General features: G+C 42.7%; 1 protein-coding gene across 1 annotated transcript in view; it reads left to right on the plus strand.

Annotated features, from left to right (window-relative positions):
* The window catches only part of LOC117447231 (sodium/potassium/calcium exchanger 3-like), an 88,212-nt gene that overhangs the window by 9,557 nt on the left and 58,443 nt on the right, over positions 1 to 20,212 (plus strand). The window contains exon 2 of the mRNA XM_034083945.1: positions 585 to 713. Within this exon, the coding sequence (XP_033939836.1) occupies positions 585 to 713 (129 nt within the window). The remainder of the gene's footprint in view (positions 1 to 584; positions 714 to 20,212) is intronic.

Genomic DNA, 20,212 nt, shown 5'->3' on the forward strand with positions numbered 1-20,212 from the left:
TTAGTTTGAGCTTTTCAAGTGTTACAAATATTATTGAAAGAAAGCTAAATATGTTTGGGATATGGCCAAAAAAAAAGACAAAACCCTGAAATTTGAAAAGTAGAATTTCTTTTTTTGCTGACATTTTATCGACTAACAATTTATTTGAAAAGCTCACATAATGCTTCTGCTTAATACAGGTTTATCCCAAACTCCATTTGAAAAATCAGCATTTCATATTAGGCTCTTTACCCTTTATGACTTTCCATGCTCAGAAGTACACATGGTCCTGTTTGTATGGTTTTGTATTTAAATCATGAACAATGCATGACTTGATGTTTTCGTAAAAATGTTTTACTCTTACTATTTACAGTGTAGATTTGTACTGTCATTTTGCAGTGTATTGCACTATTACTAGTTTCTGATACAACTGGTGTTTTGTATGTGTGTTCAAAGTCTTAATCTGTTTTTTAATCAGTGCTCAAATGAAGAATCTTCACATTTTTTGTGTATTTAAAAAGGTCAATCTGAAGGTTTGAGCCGCACTAAAACGTCCTTGAATCTATTTTAGAAGTTGACTTTTCACTGTGGCAAACCTCCTGCAGGTTTCCACGCCTCTAGCCCCAGCAGCGAGGGCCAGGAGAGATGGGGAGGCAGGAGGCTTCTGCAGGAAGTGGAGAACGGCAGCCTGGAGGAAATTGAGAGTGAAGGATCGAAGAACTGCACTGCTCCAGGTAAGACTGAGACGGGATGAAAGAGAGAGGACACACAAGTGCCCGCCCCCATTCTCTCCCTCAAGGACATAAAAAAGGCAGATGAAAAGCATGTTCTCTCTTTACTTTCCTTGTACCCCTTATTCGCTTCCCTAATGTGATGTGAGATGTTTTCCCACGAGCGCAGGCTACAGCAGGCGGAGACATCCAGCTGCCTCAGCGGTTTCACACTCGCTCTCCCTCACTGCTTTTTTTGAGAATCCTGCAGATTTGATTCTCACTTCCTCCACCAAGCTTTACCTCACCATCTCCCCCATTGCTTTCCTCCGTGTTTCCCTCACGTTTTTCCCCCATGGTGGCCACATTTCAGAAAAAAAAACCTGTTTCCATAGCGACCTTTTTATCTTATCATCAACTTCAGTTTGAGGCACTCAGGATGTGAGGATGCAGCTGAAGGCATTTTGTGAGGTTTGTAAAGTTTTCACACATTGACACATCTCGGTGACTTTATGAAGTCATATAAAAGATGTCCTCTCATGGATATTTCCTTATGTATGCATGGACTCGCTTATCTGCTGCTATTTTTAGAGTGAAAGGAGATTTCATGTTCTCTCCGGATATAATTAATGTGTACAAGGTAGGTCGCAGCGAGGATGCTGCACTGCACACCACACTGACATTTGTCTCTTGTACCTTGAGCAAGAGACAACCCCCCCCCTCCTCTTTTCGTGAGCTCATTAAGCAAAATGGGCATCATCAATCTCCTTCCTCACCTTCCCAAGGTTGCCACTGTCATCTATAAAGGGAGCCAAGGTCACAGTGCAACTTATTCTCTTATCCTGCTTATTATACAGTTCCTCCTCCCGGGCTAAATGTGAAACTCGTACCCTGGTGTCTTCGGCTCATGTCACCCTCTGGAGGACGGCAACGTCTTTAGCTAAACAAGCTTCCATTACCGGTGATTTCTGCTGCTGTCCCACTCCCTGGTAGGAGACCCATCAAATGTGCCAGTGTGCAAATGTTAGTGAGTCCTTCTTCAGTAAACCTTTTAAAGGGAGGAATCTGCATGTTTTAAAGTGTGATGTATGTGTGAGCGGACCGATGTCAAAGCAGCACTCGTGTTGTAAAGTGAGAGCAGAAGCATTTTGTAGGTTATGTTAAGGAGGAAATGTTCTGCTGATGTTCAGGTGTATATCAGGATGTAGTGTCTCTACTTTAAAGAGTCCTCTCCTGCTGATGTTCAGGTTCATATCAGTATGTAGTGTCTCTACTTTAAAGAGTCCTCTCCTGCTGATGTTCAGGTGTATATCAGTATGTAGTGTCTCTACTTTAAAGAGTCCTCTCCTGCTGATGTTCAGGTGTATATCAGTATGTAGTGTCTCTACTTTAAAGAGTCCTCTCCTGCTGATGTTCAGGTGTATATCAGTATGTAGTGTCTCTACTTTAAAGAGTCCTCTCCTGCTGATGTTCAGGTGTATATCAGTATGTAGTGTCTCTACTTTAAAGAGTCCTCTCCTGCTGATGTTCAGGTGTATATCAGTATGTAGTGTCTCTACTTTAAAGAGTCCTCTCCTGCTGATGTTCAGGTGTATATCAGTATGTAGTGTCTCTACTTTAAAGAGTCCTCTGCCGCTGATGTTCAGGTGTATATCAGTATGTAGTGTCTCTACTTTAAAGAGTCCTCTCCTGCTGATGTTCAGGTAGATATCAGTATGTTGTGTCTCTACTTTAAAGAGTCCTCTCCTGCTGATGTTCAGGTGTATATCAGTATGTAGTGTCTCTACTTTAAAGAGTCCTCTGCCGCTGATGTTCAGGTGTATATCAGTATGTAGTGTCTCTACTTTAAAGAGTCCTCTCCTGCTGATGTTCAGGTGTATATCAGTATGTAGTGTCTCTACTTTAAAGAGTCCTCTCCTGCTGATGTTCAGATGTATATCAGTATGTAGTGTCTCTACTTTAAAGAGTCCTCTCATGCTGATGTTCAGGTGTATATCAGTATGTAGTGTCTCTACTTTAAAGAGTCCTCTCCTGCTGATGTTCAGGTGTATATCAGTATGTAGTGTCTCTACTTTAAAGAGTCCTCTCCTGCTGATGTTCAGGTGTATATCAGTATGTAGTGTCTCTACTTTAAAGAGTCCTCTCCTGCTGATGTTCAGGTGTATATCAGTATGTAGTGTCTCTACTTTAAAGAGTCCTCTCCTGCTGATGTTCAGGTGTATATCAGTATGTAGTGTCTCTACTTTAAAGAGTCCTCTCCTGCTGATGTTCAGGTGTATATCAGTATGTAGTGTCTCTACTTTAAAGAGTCATCTCCTGCTGATGTTCAGGTGTATATCAGTATGTAGTGTCTCTACTTTAAAGAGTCCTCTCCTGCTGATGTTCATGTGTATATCAGTATGTAGTGTCTCTACTTTAAAGAGTCATCTCCTGCTGATGTTCAGGTGTATATCAGTATGTAGTGTCTCTACTTTAAAGAGTTCTCTCCTGCTGATGTTCAGGTGTATATCAGTATGTAGTGTCTCTACTTTAAAGAGTCCTCTCCTGCTGATGTTCAGGTGTGTATCAGTATGTAGTGTCTCTACTTTAAAGAGTCCTCTCCTGCTGATGTTCAGGTGTGTATCAGTATGTAGTGTCTCTACTTTAAAGAGTCCTCTCCTGCTGATGTTCAGGTGTATATCAGTATGTAGTGTCTCTACTTTAAAGAGTCCTCTCCTGCTGATGTTCAGGTGTATATCAGTATGTAGTGTCTCTACTTTAAAGAGTCCTCTCCTGCTGATGTTCAGGTGTATATCAGTATGTAGTGTCTCTACTTTAAAGAGTCCTCTCCTGCTGATGTTCAGGTGTATATCAGTATGTAGTGTCTCTACTTTAAAGAGTCCTCTCCTGCTGATGTTCAGGTGTATATCAGTATGTAGTGTCTCTACTTTAAAGAGTCATCTCCTGCTGATGTTCAGGTGTATATCAGTATGTAGTGTCTCTACTTTAAAGAGTCCTCTCCTGCTGATGTTCATGTGTATATCAGTATGTAGTGTCTCTACTTTAAAGAGTCATCTCCTGCTGATGTTCAGGTGTATATCAGTATGTAGTGTCTCTACTTTAAAGAGTTCTCTCCTGCTGATGTTCAGGTGTATATCAGTATGTAGTGTCTCTACTTTAAAGAGTCCTCTCCTGCTGATGTTCAGGTGTGTATCAGTATGTAGTGTCTCTACTTTAAAGAGTCCTCTCCTGCTGATGTTCAGGTGTGTATCAGTATGTAGTGTCTCTACTTTAAAGAGTGCTCTCCTGCTGATGTTCAGGTGCGTATCAGTATGTAGTGTCTCTACTTTAAAGAGTCCTCTCCTGCTGATGTTCAGGTGCGTATCAGTATGTAGTGTCTCTACTTTAAAGAGTCCTCTCCTGCTGATGTTCAGGTGTATATCAGTATGTAGTGTCTCTACTTTAAAGAGTCCTCTCCTGCTGATGTTCAGGTGCGTATCAGTATGTAGTGTCTCTACTTTAAAGAGTCCTCCCCTGCTGATGTTCAGGTGTATATCAGTATGTAGTGTCTCTACTTTAAAGAGTCCTCTCCTGCTGATGTTCAGGTGTATATCAGTATGTAGTGTCTCTACTTTAAAGAGTCCTCTCCTGCTGATGTTCAGGTGTATATTAGTGTGTAGTGTCTCTTCTTTAAAGAGTCCTCTCCTGCTGATGTTCAGGTGTATATCAGTATGTAGTGTCTCTACTTTAAAGAGTCCTCTCCTGCTGATGTGCAGGTGTATATCAGTATGTAGTGTCTCTACTTTAAAGAGTCCTCTTCTGCTGATGTTCAGGTGTATCTCAGTATGTAGTGTCTCTACTTTAAAGAGTCCTCTCCTGCTGATGTCCAGGTGTATATCAGTATGTAGTGTCTCTACTTTAAAGAGTCCTCTCCTGCTGATGTTCAGGTGTATATCAGTATGTAGTGTCTCTACTTTAAAGAGTCCTCTCTGCTGATGTTCAGGTGTATATCAGTATGTAGTGTCTCTACTTTAAAGAGTCCTCTCCTGCTGATGTTCAGGTGTATATCAGTATGTAGTGTCTCTACTTTAAAGAGTCCTCTCCTGCTGATGTTCAGGTGCGTATCAGTATGTAGTGTCTCTACTTTAAAGAGTGCTCTCCTGCTGATGTTCAGGTGCGTATCAGTATGTAGTGTCTCTACTTTAAAGAGTCCTCTCCTGCTGATGTTCAGGTGTATATCAGTATGTAGTGTCTCTACTTTAAAGAGTCCTCTCCTGCGGATGTTCAGCTGTATATCAGTATGTAGTGTCTCTACTTTAAAGAGTCCTCTCCTGCTGATGTTCAGGTGTATATCAGTATGTAGTGTCTCTACTTTAAAGAGTCCTCTCCTGCTGATGTCCAGGTCTATATCAGTGTGTAGTGTCTCTACTTTAAAGAGTCCTCTCCTGCTGATGTTCAGGTGTATATCAGTATGTAGTGTCTCTACTTTAAAGAGTCCTCTCCTGCTGATGTTCAGGTGTATATCAGTATGTAGTGTCTCTACTTTAAAGAGTCCTCTCCTGCTGATGTTCAGGTGTATATCAATATGTAGTGTCTCTACTTTAAAGAGTCCTCTCCTGCTGATGTTCAGGTGTATATCAGTATGTAGTGTCTCTACTTTAAAGAGTGCTCTCCTGCTGATGTTCAGGTGCGTATCAGTATGTAGTGTCTCTACTTTAAAGAGTCCTCTCCTGCTGATGTTCAGGTGCGTATCAGTATGTAGTGTCTCTACTTTAAAGAGTCCTCTCCTGCTGATGTTCAGGTGTATATCAGTATGTAGTGTCTCTACTTTAAAGAGTCCTCTCCTGCTGATGTTCAGCTGTATATCAGTATGTAGTGTCTCTACTTTAAAGAGTCCTCTCCTGCTGATGTTCAGGTGTATATCAGTATGTAGTGTTTCTACTTTAAAGAGTCCTCTCCTGCTGATGTTCAGGTGTATATCAGTATGTAGTGTCTCTACTTTAAAGAGTCCTCTCCTGCTGATGTTCAGGTGTATATCAGTATGTAGTGTCTCTACTTTAAAGAGTCCTCTCCTGCTGATGTTCAGGTGTATATCAGTATGTAGTGTCTCTACTTTAAAGAGTCCTCTCCTGCTGATGTTCAGGTGTATATCAGTATGTAGTGTCTCTACATGTCTCCATGCTTTAATGTTCAAAAAGCTCTTTATTTTTCTCATACTGCCTGTGCTGCAGCACCTCTTTTCACCCTCTGTCTGAAACCAGAGCCCAGTCTGCTCTGTTAGCTGGCCGGCTCTGTTGTGATTGGTCAACCGCTTAGAGATGTCTGGCCCCCGAGCCTATCATGTACAATGTGTTGGAGCGCTAGTGTTACAAACTGATGTCAATATGTTACAGAGGTAAACAAAGGAGTCCAATGGAGGTGTTTTGGGGGGGGGGGGGGGGGTTTATCCTTTTCAAACCATTTGCATCAGAATCAGAATTCCTTTATTTGAGGAACAGATAAATTATAGAGATTAGACTTGCATATTAAAAAATAAGAAATTGGTTACAATACAAGGTTTGTTCAAGATTTCTTCACAACCAGTTAGCGTGTGTGTGTGTGTGTGTGTGTGTGTGTGTGTGTGTGTGTGTGTGTGTGTGTGTGTGTGTGTGTGTGTGTGTGTGTGTGTGTGTGTGTGTGTGTGTGTGTGTGTGTGTGTGTGTGTGTGTGTGTGTGTGTGTGTGTGTGTGTGTCTCCGCTGAGCAGTTCAGCACGAGCCTGGTGAGGAGGCAATCCAAAGAGAGCTGTGTGTTCTGGGAGGAAGCGGCGCGGCGGAGGCACTCGCTGATTGTTGCCTGAAATTAAAGGCCAGCTGATCAAGAGCTGGGAAGATGACGGAGAGAGACAGTCGGAAGTCAGAGAGCGAGAGAAAGGCCCTCATTAGCTAATTCCCCCTTGGAGCAACACATGACACAAGCCGTCATACCCGTCATCATGTCTTCCTCCCTGATTGGAATTAAGATGGCTTCTATGGATTCCACACTTCTTATTTAGCCCCCCCTCATTCTCCACCGTGATCACTTCTTAGTCAAGGCAATGGGCACTTGTTAGTTACTCAGTCATTATTTCTCTGTACTGCCCCCTTGAGGTTTTACAAATTGCTGAAAATGTCAGGACGTTTTCCGGCTGGAGAAATGTGTGGTGAGCTCACACATGGTTGTGTGTGTGACCTTATTAGTGTGTGTCGGTGTAGAAAGGAAGGTGAATACAAGTAATCTTCCACTAAAAGACCCTCTCTTGCTCTTGACCTTTCTTTTATTACGGAATACAGGAAGGATGAAGCCCAAATCGATGTTGCGAGGCCACATTTGATGGCCCACTTTTAAGGGGAGATCAGTCATCCTGTAGCTTTCATCTGAAGTAAAGCCTCTTTCTAACACGCGGCCATGCACACACACACACACACACACACACACACACACTTTCTACTTCCTCCATTATACACATTACATTGCATTTAGCTGACGCTTTTATCCAAAGCGTTAAGTGCGTTCGACCAACAAGACACAAACTTGAAGAAAACAGAATCATAAAGTACATCAGGTTTCATAGAGCAAAAACATTTCAAGTGCTACTCAACTGGCTTTAGATAAGCCAGCTCTTTATTAGTATATAAGTGCTCTGTTAATAGTTCTATCGCTCGAGGTGGAGTCGAAAGAGACTGTGCAATTCAGCATAATATGAGGTACACACCAAAGTATCGAAAGTATATATTGTAATATACATCTTGTATATTGTAATGTGCACATTTTTACTTCTATGTTTATTGTATTAACATTTTATTGGACATTGTTTTTTTTCCCATTCTTAAATGGAGCAAGTGTCTGAAAATCCTTCTTTCCCCTATTTTAAATAATATACATTTCATATTGCACATTTCTTACTGTATTTTATCTTTTTTTGGAAATGTTACATTAAACTCTTTAATACAATATATAAATATCTCAATTTAATTTTTATATTTTTTTTAATCTTTTTTGCATAAAATATTTTCATTCTATTTTTTATTATTTTATCTTTTATTACCCATTTTACTTTAAATTCAAATTTTTATAAAATACTTTTTTTTTACTTTAATTTGATATGTTTATATACATATTTTATTGTGTTTTGTGTTATTTTATCTTTCATTGAAAATGTAACAAATTACATAATTTATACTATTTATATTTACTACGCATTCTATTCTATTCTATTCTTTATTTCATTGTAAAATGCAGTCATGACAGCATTGTGACAGACTGTAGCGTTTGCTTCCAGTTCCTCTTTCAAACACATTTCAAGCACAGGTGGTGAAAGTACCCCCCGAGCCGCTCTGTGTACATTAGCATTGGCTGTGTGATCAGGTGTGGGTACCCCGACCACGTGACTTGCTCTCCAGGGGTCTCCCCCCGGAGGCTGTCCTGCTCCGTTATGAATCATCCTCTCAGCACCGCACCGCTCCAACGCAACACTCCATTTTAGGACAGGCGGCGGCTGTGACCTCATCAGGGCTTCCCTGTGACCTCATCAGGGCTTCCCTGTGACCTCATCAGGGCTTCCCTCTGACCTCATCAGGGCTTTCCTGTGAGAAGTGTGCCGTGTGCGCCTGCGTGGGTCTGCACTCTGAAGCGCTGGGAGGGGAGCCTCGTTAAGGAGAGTATTGGTTAATGCGAGGGTGCTGCTTTCTGCAGTGAGTAGGAGGCAACCTGTGAGTGTTTGTTCAGATGCTATGGCTTCACGTGGGCAGCTTCCTCCCCACGTGGGCAGCTTCCTCCCCACGTGGGCAGCTTCCTCCCCACGTGCCAGAGGCAGGAGACCAAGCCATAATAACCAGCTGATGAATTAATCAAATCAGAATACAATGATCACCTCGACTAATCAACTGCAACATTGACCCAGGGTGCTCCCCCAATGATTTCCTCTGAGAAATCTGCCGTATTAGCTCTGAGTGGGCTGCTGCTGCCTTCTCAACAACAACAACAACAACAACAACAACAACAACAACAACAACAACAACAACAACAACAACTGTATTAACAGTTGCAGATTGGCAGAGTCATGGCGTTGTTGCAGGAGCTCCGTGCTCAGGGGAATACGCCGATCCATCACGGCAATTAGCTCAGTGAGCGGGGGGTCCTCTGCTCTTCAGACCCCGCTGCCTCCCTGCCTCCCTCCCTCTTCCTCTTCTCTAACATGTGTCCAACCGTTTTCTGCTGTTGTTTTCCTTTTCTTACTCCACTCGTGTATAGTCTGTCTCTCTCCCAAGTCTTCTCTCATACGGAGGAAAAGCTTAGTCCCCCTGCTGAATAATGGAGCCCGGCTTGTTTGCCAGCAGCAGAAGTGGCACAACACACTTTTAAAGATCCATCCTGCTGCTCTGACTGTGAGCGGGCTGCCTCCTGAGTGCCTCCATCGTCCTGCTTTGCTGTCGCGTTCCAAGGACTTCTGGGAGGACATAAAGGACACTGCACACAGTGTTGTTCTGAACAGCATGCTGAGTGTACACTTGAACTGGGTTGCAGGCATTTTTGGGCATTTTATACTTTTTAGTAAACTAATAGACAGGATATGAGGGGGATAGAGACTTTAACAAGCTTCTCTTTACTCGTTGGCTGTAAAAAGACAAACATCCTTATTGCGATGATGCGGCTGCTACAGTATAATGAGGTATGTCCTCTCTAGTTAAGAGGACATTGTCTTCAAGTCTTTTTGTAACGGGGCACTTGATTACATCTGTAATCTAAGTCCCTATGAGTTTGATAGCGTGAGCAAAGAATTCAATTATGTTTGAAATATTCTGTGAAGGCAGTTCATTCCCCTGCCTTTGCTTGACTCAGCCAGCCGACACGTGCTGTACAAAGTAGCACATGAATGGTGCAGGAAGCAGCTGGTAAGGTGTGCTTTAAGGATATGCATATTTAAATCAGGATGAATGCCTTATGAGGATACGCTCTTTACAGGAAACAAGCCGACAGCTCTCAAACGGTACACCAGGCAGTTTGACCCGAGGCTGAAGAGAGAGAAGTTACATGCAAACAGAACAGCTGGAGGAAGCACCTCCTGTAACTGACCTGAAGCGTTTCGCTAAAGGAAACTTGAAACTTGAAAACGATGAGAATGAAGAGAGGTGATTGAAGATGAGAAATGATTGTATATGTGTATAAATGTAAATGTAAGTAGGAATAACTTGCATCATGATTTAAAGGACAATCATTGATCAAGTAAGGCGTGGGAATTAATAAGCATTTGCTTCCTCCTGCTCCCTTTCGGACACATATGATTTATTATTATTATTATTAATATGAAGAATTTTTTTGTATCATGAATGTGGATAAATACTGTATTTTAACAATACGGTATTCTGTTTTTCACATTTGTTATTTGTTATTTTTTTAATCTGAAAATGAAATGAAATGAAAGAGAGCTGCTCTCTGTATTCAGCTGTATTTACATGGTATGCCATTTGCTCTTTGCTCACTGCCAGGTTGGACGCAGAGCCTTGCGATCAAAACAGCTAGTTACGTTTTGTTTCTATGGTTACCTCGCCTGATAGCTTGTGCCGTTAGGACAGCTCTGATCTCATTGGTTGATGTTGTCGTTAGGTTTGTGGTAGACTAGCTCACATAAAGTAATTAGATTGAGTGAAACGAGGGGTTACGTATGGTAACCCTTGTATATAAGCACAGGCGGAGCCCTCTACTGGACTCTATGGGTACTCCCCTTGATCATATCGTGCAAGCATTCATCCACTGAGACTTCCATAGACGTAGCCAGCCCGGGGCGGGCCTACCTGCGCATCCCACCGTATAAAAGCAGGCCTCGTCTCCTGACTGTCATCCTACACTTCTCTTCAGCAAGCAGCACAGACGGGGCCCGAGTAGAGGGCTCCGCCTGTGCTTATACAACAAGGGTTACCATACGTAACCCCTCGTTATATCTCTCACAGCCCCGATGAGTACACGCGCTGTCGTCCAACAGCACCGTTCCACCTCACTGTCCCTGACCGGCTTTCTGGTTGGCAGCCGCTGCGCCTCACTCACCTCTCCCTCGGTTGTAACCATGGAGAAGTTGGGGCTGCGGCTGACAGAGCACACTCTGACGCGCTTACCTCGGGAAAAGTGTGCTCGGAAAACACACCGCCAGATGTCTGGCAAAGGAGGCGAAACAAAGGCCGGCTCACCGCCTCGGTGACAGCGGTGGAGGGAGCGGTAGCCTACGCGCTCCGCCGCCATAGCCATCACCACCGGGAAGTCCTGCCGTGCAGACCTGTGCTGCGGACCCTTCTGGAGGCCAGCAAGCATCGGACACCGAGGTGTCGTCTTCGCCCCCTCTCCCCGACGAAAGGGGGTCGCTCCTATCATCTCTGTCTTTTGTGGATAAATGTACAGTTGTTAAAGCCTTAATAACATGTATAATGTCATCCCAATAATATTTAAGAACAACAATAACATAAAAAAAGAAAATAATCCACAGTTTAATTTGGTTGAATGTTAGATTAGGTTGAATTTATGCACACTTTGTAAACCGTATAAGTGTGGAGATTTATGGAAAATGCCATGACTAACTATTGAACAGCAAAACACCACTGTGCCAATACCATTGTTGATGAGCAGCTGTAGAATATGTAATCAAATCTGCAGTAAGTATAAACATGTAGAAGTTAGCAGTCCAATGAGTGCTGGCTATTGAAGCCCAGTGTGTGATGCAGTATGTGTCCCCCACACTGCAGAGGAGAAAGGATGTTCTCCTCACCGAGCTGGCCTCATGCTGGTAATGGGAATGTGGGTACAATCTATTGCTTTATTCACTCATATGAAAAACATGTCAGCTCAAGACTAAGATTAATTCATTATTCATTTGTAAAGAATGTTCTGTAAGGTACCCTGCTCTTTCTTTTAAGCAATATTTTACAAACAGAGAGGGCAAGTGCTGGTGAAATGGAACAAACATCTATCTATTCTATAATAATCACGGTCCTTCGTCTTCTCTCCCTTACGGTAGCACTGGAGTTTCTCCTTGCACATTTTTAAATAATCTTCCACATTCATCTGATCTGAATGCACCACCGAGATGAGTCATGAAGAGCTTGAGCCTTATACATGGATTCAATACACTGCACTTAACCTGCTCCAGAGTAAGCTGCGCATCCTGCGTTACCATGGTAATGTATGCTGTTTAAGAGTGAGTCATCTGCGTTATATTGAAAGGGCCAGGGTTATGTGCAAACTTGAGCCCAGAGAGTGTCATCACACTGAGGGAGCTGGCTGGTGAATGCGACCTGATCACTATGGAAACCAATGCTCTCTGATGTGATCACCTGGTATTAAATAGAGATATCTTATTGGTTTAAATAGAGTGGTGCAGGAATGAGTCCTAGCCTTTTAGCACTTCACCTTCCTTGTCTTAACGTCAAAACATGTTTTGAACACGTTGATTTGGTTAGCTAAAATAAGGTATCTGGTAAGTACCCATGCAGAATGAAACAGGGCAGCCGGTGTAACATTATAAAACAAAAGCAAGGTCAATCAAAGGAAAGTAGCAAAACAAAACACGGAACAAACCTGGGATACTTGGAGAACACAGGAGAAGGAAAGACAGAGACGGGAAGTAAAACAAGACAACAGCAGGAAAAGCATTTCAAAAAAACTAACTTAGATCATGACATTACAGAGTTGACTGTTTACACGGGGCTAGATCTTGTCTGATCGCTAAAATGACCTCCCAAACTGTCCGTTGCCTGGCGCTAACTTCTACATCTCAAATTATGACTACCTATATTATGTTACATATTCAAACCAACAAGTTTAGATAATTTGGCAAAACTTGACTTGTTTCAAACGTGTCTAAACACGTGACTGATCCTGGCAACTTTGCTGTAGAAGTAATTGGAATAATTAAGGAAATATCAAATCAAATTTTATTTTTATAGCACATTTAAAAACGATTTTCGGTCGAGCCAAAGTGCTGCACATGCAGATAATAAATAACACATTACTACCGATGTAAACAGAAGACAATAAATTACAACGGCAAATATAAAAATCAAACACCGGGAAGTGTGATGAGTCGTGCTCTGCTATGAAATATTTTACCCTGTTTGCATTATTTACTTACAATCCATGTATAACCTTTAACAGGGCCGGACTGGGACAATAAGTCAGGCCGGGAATTATACACCCAGCCAGGCCACTACTAGTTTTTTGTGCCATTTTGCTGGATTTATTTGTCAATTTTTACAGCATTGCTGCCCATAGTGATAGCGGTCTAAATCTACTACCCAAAAATAAACATATGGACATGGGTTACTATTTAAAAAAAATGTGCAAATCTATTTAGGAACCTATGTGAACATATTTTAGGTGGAGGTGGACCTCAAATCCTATAGGGGGGTCCGGGGGCATGCTCCCCCGGTAAGATTTTGTTTAAATGTTGGACTTAAATGCATCCATCTGGTGCATTTTGAGGGGGAAATAAAGAGAGAGACTACACCCACATGAAACAGAACTGTATACATTTAAATAATCATAAAATCATGGCCATAATCAATAACATACCATATCCAATATGAAAAAACATTGAAACTTGTTTATTTATTTGTTTTTGGTTCATTTATAGTTGCGAGTGTGTCTGTGCTCCTGAACCAGCCTCACCTATCTCCCTCCTCTTCCTCCTGCTCCTCTTTGAGGCAGCAGCAAAGACTAGTTTTAGGTCTCACCTAGTTAACATTTTATTTTTATTATACATGCATATTTTGCTAATCACTCCCCCCTCAAATGGAAATATGTGTTTACATAAATGGTGACCAAACCCTTTGAGACCCACAGAGATAACTTAGACTAAGTTAACTATCTAAACACTCAGAGAGTCCTTTACCTCACCTGAGCTGTAGTTATCAGTCTCTCAGTCTGACAGGAGAGGACTCTCCCCCCACCTTGTTGTTGAAAAAGCTGCTTATATCCGTTAGCGCAACTAGCACCAGATGCTAACAACAACAATACACGTAACCGGTGCGCGCACTTTATCTCACTCGCTCGCGCCACACATAACACACACCTCCCGAGCTTGAATGACACACAGAGACCAATCGAGGGCATTAGTATGATCTGCATGAAAGTGGCCATGTCGGCAGGCCACATCATGTAGACAGCCAGTCACCCTCTGTGAGGCAGAGTCAGACCCACATTTGCGCAGCGTTGCGTTCACAATACATACATAAAAGAGAGAAATTCCACAGGCCAGCAGGCCACTTAACAGGCCAGGCCATCGGGAAACCTCCCGGTCCTCTCGATGGCCAGTCCGGGCCTGACCTTTAACATAACCTTTAACTGCAGCTGTACATTTATAAATAGAGATTATATTCTTATGTGACCGTTATGTACGGTTCATGCTAAATTACGTCATTTATGACATCGTAGTAAAACAGGGCGAGCAGCAAACCTTATCATTTGTTTGTCGCCATCCCGACCAAGAAAGCTTGAACTAGAAAGAGGAACAAAGAGGATACATGTAACATAATAAACATGGAGTCATGAACTAGTGAGTGATATCTCATCAAACCATGCAGAAACCCAACTGTCTTCTCCGCTGAAGAGAACACATTCATGATGTATGTGTGTGCGTGAATGCGAACACATCTGTGCATGTAGATGTTTGTTGGGGCATAGTGTGTGGTGTTGTGTGTGTGTGTGTGTGTGTGTGTGTGTGTGTGTGTGTGTGTTGTGTGTGTGTGTGGTGTGTGTGTGTGTGTTGTGTGTGTGGTGTGTGTGTGGTGTGTTTTTGTGTGGTGTGTGTGTGTGTGTGGTGTGTGTGTGTGTGTGTGTGTGTGTGCTACAAACTGTGCAAGGAAGGGGGAAAAGCGGGAGTCCTTAATGTCACATTACTCAGCACGGTAACTTTCACGACATGCGATGTGTCAGCCCGCATCATCCTCGCCCACTGAGCATGTGCAGAACGGGCTCCCAGACTTCCACGTGCGCTCGGAGAATGCACGAGGAGTACACGGGATGAGATAATATAGATCCCCAGGGTGGGAAAGCAACTTTAATCCCCTTGTTCTTTTCTTTGTCACACCGAGCCCCTTCCTAAAGTAAAAGTCCATCTTATCTTATCTTCCTCCCCTCGGTTGTTTTCGCTATTGTCCTTAGTGTTTGCTCTTTATTGCCCCAGCACCTTTACATCATTCACAGCTTCACAGGAATGACTCCTCATGACATCAGTGTGAATGAAACGTCTTCCTCAAGTGTTACACTTTGCTCTACCTTCCATCCGCGATCCAGTCTGACTCCCAACATGCTTTGCTTCCAGCCATATGATGGAGGGAAGGGGGCTGTTCTGAGATGAGCGTGTTTGCACCACAGCTGCGCAGCTGTTCATCTCACAGCTTTAGGAAAGCCAATGTTGTGAAAGTCACATCTCATTTCAGGGCGACTAGGCTGTGCTTCAGTGAACCGATTCCTTTGATAGTCTCTACTTTAAAGAGTCCTCCCCTGCTGATGTTCAGGTGTATATCAGTATGTAGTGTCTCTACTTTAAAGAGTCCTCTCCTGCTGATGTTCAGGTGTATATCAGTATGTAGTGTCTCTACTTTAAAGAGTCCTCTCCTGCTGATGTTCAGGTGTATATTAGTGTGTAGTGTCTCTTCTTTAAAGAGTCCTCTCCTGCTGATGTTCAGGTGTATATCAGTATGTAGTGTCTCTACTTTAAAGAGTCCTCTCCTGCTGATGTGCAGGTGTATATCAGTATGTAGTGTCTCTACTTTAAAGAGTCCTTCTGCTGATGTTCAGGTGTATCTCAGTATGTAGTGTCTCTACTTTAAAGAGTCCTCTCCTGCTGATGTCCAGGTGTATATCAGTATGTAGTGTCTCTACTTTAAAGAGTCCTCTCCTGCTGATGTTCAGGTGTATATCAGTATGTAGTGTCTCTACTTTAAAGAGTCCTTCTGCTGATGTTCAGGTGTATATCAGTATGTAGTGTCTCTACTTTAAAGAGTCCTCTCCTGCTGATGTTCAGGTGTATATCAGTATGTAGTGTCTCTACTTTAAAGAGTCCTCTCCTGCTGATGTTCAGGTGCGTATCAGTATGTAGTGTCTCTACTTTAAAGAGTGCTCTCCTGCTGATGTTCAGGTGCGTATCAGTATGTAGTGTCTCTACTTTAAAGAGTCCTCTCCTGCTGATGTTCAGGTGTATATCAGTATGTAGTGTCTCTACTTTAAAGAGTCCTCTCCTGCGGATGTTCAGCTGTATATCAGTATGTAGTGTCTCTACTTTAAAGAGTCCTCTCCTGCTGATGTTCAGGTGTATATCAGTATGTAGTGTCTCTACTTTAAAGAGTCCTCTCCTGCTGATGTCCAGGTCTATATCAGTGTGTAGTGTCTCTACTTTAAAGAGTCCTCTCCTGCTGATGTTCAGGTGTATATCAGTATGTAGTGTCTCTACTTTAAAGAGTCCTCTCCTGCTGATGTTCAGGTGTATATCAGTATGTAGTGTCTCTACTTTAAAGAGTCCTCTCCTGCTGATGTTCAGGTGTATATCAATATGTAGTGTCTCTACTTTAAAGAGTCCTCTCCTGCTGATGTTCAGGTGTATATCAGTATGTAGTGTCTCTACTTTAAAGAGTGCTCTCCTGCTGATGTTCAGGTGTGTATCAGTATGTAGTGTCTCTACTTTAAAGAGTCTCTCCTGCTGATGTTCAGGTGCGTATCAGTATGTAGTGTCTCTACTTTAAAGAGTCCTCTCCTGCTGATGTTCAGGTGTATATCAGTATGTAGTGTCTCTACTTTAAAGAGTCCTCTCCTGCTGATGTTCAGCTGTATATCAGTATGTAGTGTCTCTACTTTAAAGAGTCCTCTCCTGCTGATGTTCAGTGTATATCAGTATGTAGTGTTTCTACTTTAAAGAGTCCTCTCCTGCTGATGTTCAGGTGTATATCAGTATGTAGTGTCTCTACTTTAAAGAGTCCTCTCCTGCTGATGTTCAGGTGTATATCAGTATGTAGTGTCTCTACTTTAAAGAGTCCTCTCCTGCTGATGTTCAGGTGTATATCAGTATGTAGTGTCTCTACTTTAAAGAGTTCTCTCCTGCTGATGTTCAGGTGTATATCAGTATGTAGTGTCTCTACATGTCTCCATGCATTAATGTTCAAAAAGCTCTTTATTTTCTCATACTGTCTGTGCTGCAGAACCTCTTTTCCCCCTCTGTCTGAAACCAGAGCCCAGTCTGCTCTGATTGGTTAGCTGGCCGGCTCTGTTGTGATTGGTCAACCGCTTAGAGATGTCTGGCCCCCGAGCCTATCATGTACAATGTGTTGGAGCGCTAGTGTTACAAACTGATGTCAATATGTTACAGAGGTAAACAAAGGAGTCCAATGGAGGTGTTTTGGGGGGGGGGGGGGGGTTTATCCTTTTCAAACCATTTGCATCAGAATCAGAATTCCTTTATTTGAGGAACAGATAAATTATAGAGATTAGACGATTAGAAGAAATTGGTTACAATACAAGGTTTGTTCAAGATTTCTTCACAACCAGTTAGAGTGTGTGTGTGTGTGTGTGTGTGTGGTGTGTGTGTGTGTGGTGTGTGTGTGTGTGTGTGTGTGTGTGTGTGGGTGTGTGTGTGTGTGTGGTGTGTGTGGTGTGTGTGTGTGTGTGTGTGTGTGTCTCCGCTGAGCAGTTCAGCACGAGCCTGGTGAGGAGGCAATCCAAAGAGAGCTGTGTGTTCTGGGAGAAGCGGCGCGGCGGAGGCACTCGCTGATTGTTGCCTGAAATTAAAGGCCAGCTGATCAAGAGCTGGGAAGATGACGGAGAGAGAGGACAGTCGGAAGTTCAGAGAGCGAGGAGAAAGGCCCTCATTAGCTAATTCCCCCTTGGAGCAACACATGACACAAGCCGTCATACCCGTCATCATGTTCTTCCTCCCTGATTGGAATTAAGATGGCTTCTATGGATTCCACACTTCTTATTTAGCCCCCCCTCATTCTCCACCGTGATCACTTCTTAGTCAAGGCAATGGGCACTTGTTAGTTACTCAGTCATTATTTCTCTGTACTGCCCCCTGAGGTTTTACAAATTGCTGAAAATGTCAGGGACGTTTTTCCGGCTGGAGAAATGTGTGGTGAGCTCACACATGGTTGTGTGTGTGACCTTGTTAGTGTGTGTCGGTGTAGAAAGGAAGGTGAATACAAGTAATCTTCCACTAAAAGACCCTCTCTTGCTCTTGACCTTTCTTTTATTACGGAATACAGGAAGGATGAAGCCCAAATCGATGTTGCGAGGCCACATTTGATGGCCCACTTTTAAGGGGAGATCAGTCATCCTGTAGCTTTCATCTGAAGTAAAGCCTCTTTCTAACACGCGGCCATGCACACACACACACACACACTTTCTACTTCCTCCATTATACACATTACATTGCATTTAGCTGACGCTTTTATCCAAAGCGACTTAGTGCGTTCGACCAACAAGACACAAACTTGAAGAAAACAGAATCATAAAGTACATCAGGTTTCATAGAGCAAAAACATTTCAAGTGCTACTCAACTGGCTTTAGAAAGCCAGCTCTTTATTAGTATATAAGTGCTTTGTTAATAGTTCTATCGCTCGAGGTGGAGTCGAAAGAGACATAATTCAGCATAATATCTTAATATGAGGTACACACCAAAGTATCGAAAGTATATATTGTAATATACATCTTGTATATTGTAATGTGCACATTTTTACTTCTATGTTTATTGTATTAACATTTTATTGGACATTGTTTTTTTCCCATTCTTAAATGGAGCAAGTGTCTGAAAATCCTTCTTTCCCCTATTTTAAATAATATACATTTCATATTGCACATTTCTTACTGTATTTTATCTTTTTTTGGAAATGTTACATTAAACTCTTTAATACAATATAATAATATCTCAATTTAATTTTTATATTTTTTTTAATCTTTTTTGCATAAAATATTTTCATTCTATTTTTTATTATTTTATCTTTTATTACCCATTTTACTTTAAATTCAAATTTTTATAAAATACTTTTTTTTTACTTTAATTTGATATGTTTATATACATATTTTATTGTGTTTTGTGTTATTTTATCTTTCATTGAAAATGTAACAAATTACATAATTTATACTATTTATATTTACTACGCATTCTATTCTATTCTATTCTTTATTTCATTGTAAAATGCAGTCATGACAGCATTGTGACAGACTGTAGCGTTTGCTTCCAGTTCCTCTTTCAAACACATTTCAAGCACAGGTGGTGAAAGTACCCCCCCGAGCCGCTCTGTGTACATTAGCATTGGCTGTGTGATCAGGTGTGGGTACCCCGACCACGTGACTTGCTCTCCAGGGGTCTCCCCCCGGAGGCTGTCCTGCTCCGTTATGAATCATCCTCTCAGCACCGCACCGCTCCAACGCAACACTCCATTTTAGGACAGGCGGCGGCTGTGACCTCATCAGGGCTTCCCTGTGACCTCATCAGGGCTTCCCTGTGACCTCATCAGGGCTTCCCTCTGACCTCATCAGGGCTTTCCTGTGAGAAGTGTGCCGTGTGCGCCTGCGTGGGTCTGCACTCTGAAGCGCTGGGAGGGGAGCCTCGTTAAGGAGAGTATTGGTTAATGCGAGGGTGCTGCTTTCTGCAGTGAGTAGGAGGCAACCTGTGAGTGTTTGTTCAGATGCTATGGCTTCACGTGGGCAGCTTCCTCCCCACGTGGGCAGCTTCCTCCCCACGTGCCAGAGGCAGGAGACCAAGCCATAATAACCAGCTGATGAATTAATCAAATCAGAATACAATGATCACCTCGACTAATCAACTGCAACATTGACCCAGGGTGCTCCCCCAATGATTTCCTCTGAGAAATCTGCCGTATTAGCTCTGAGTGGGCTGCTGCTGCCTTCTCAACAACAACAACAACAACAACAACAACAACAACAACAACTGTATTAACAGTTGCAGATTGGCAGAGTCATGGCGTTGTTGCAGGAGCTCCGTGCTCAGGGGAATACGCCGATCCATCACGGCAATTAGCTCAGTGAGCGGGGGGTCCTCTGCTCTTCAGACCCCGCTGCCTCCCTGCCTCCCTCCCTCTTCCTCTTCTCTAACATGTGTCCAACCGTTTTCTGCTGTTGTTTTCCTTTTCTTACTCCACTCGTGTATAGTCTGTCTCTCTCCCAAGTCTTCTCTCATACGGAGGAAAAGCTTAGTCCCCCTGCTGAATAATGGAGCCCGGCTTGTTTGCCAGCAGCAGAAGTGGCACAACACACTTTTAAAGATCCATCCTGCTGCTCTGACTGTGAGCGGGCTGCCTCCTGAGTGCCTCCATCGTCCTGCTTTGCTGTCGCGTTCCAAGGACTTCTGGGAGGACATAAAGGACACTGCACACAGTGTTGTTCTGAACAGCATGCTGAGTGTACACTTGAACTGGGTTGCAGGCATTTTTGGGCATTTTATACTTTTTAGTAAACTAATAGACAGGATATGAGGGGGATAGAGACTTTAACAAGCTTCTCTTTACTCGTTGGCTGTAAAAAGACAA

This window comes from Pseudochaenichthys georgianus, chromosome 1, assembly GCF_902827115.2.
Source record: "Pseudochaenichthys georgianus chromosome 1, fPseGeo1.2, whole genome shotgun sequence".
NCBI classification, from domain to species: domain Eukaryota; kingdom Metazoa; phylum Chordata; class Actinopteri; order Perciformes; family Channichthyidae; genus Pseudochaenichthys; species Pseudochaenichthys georgianus.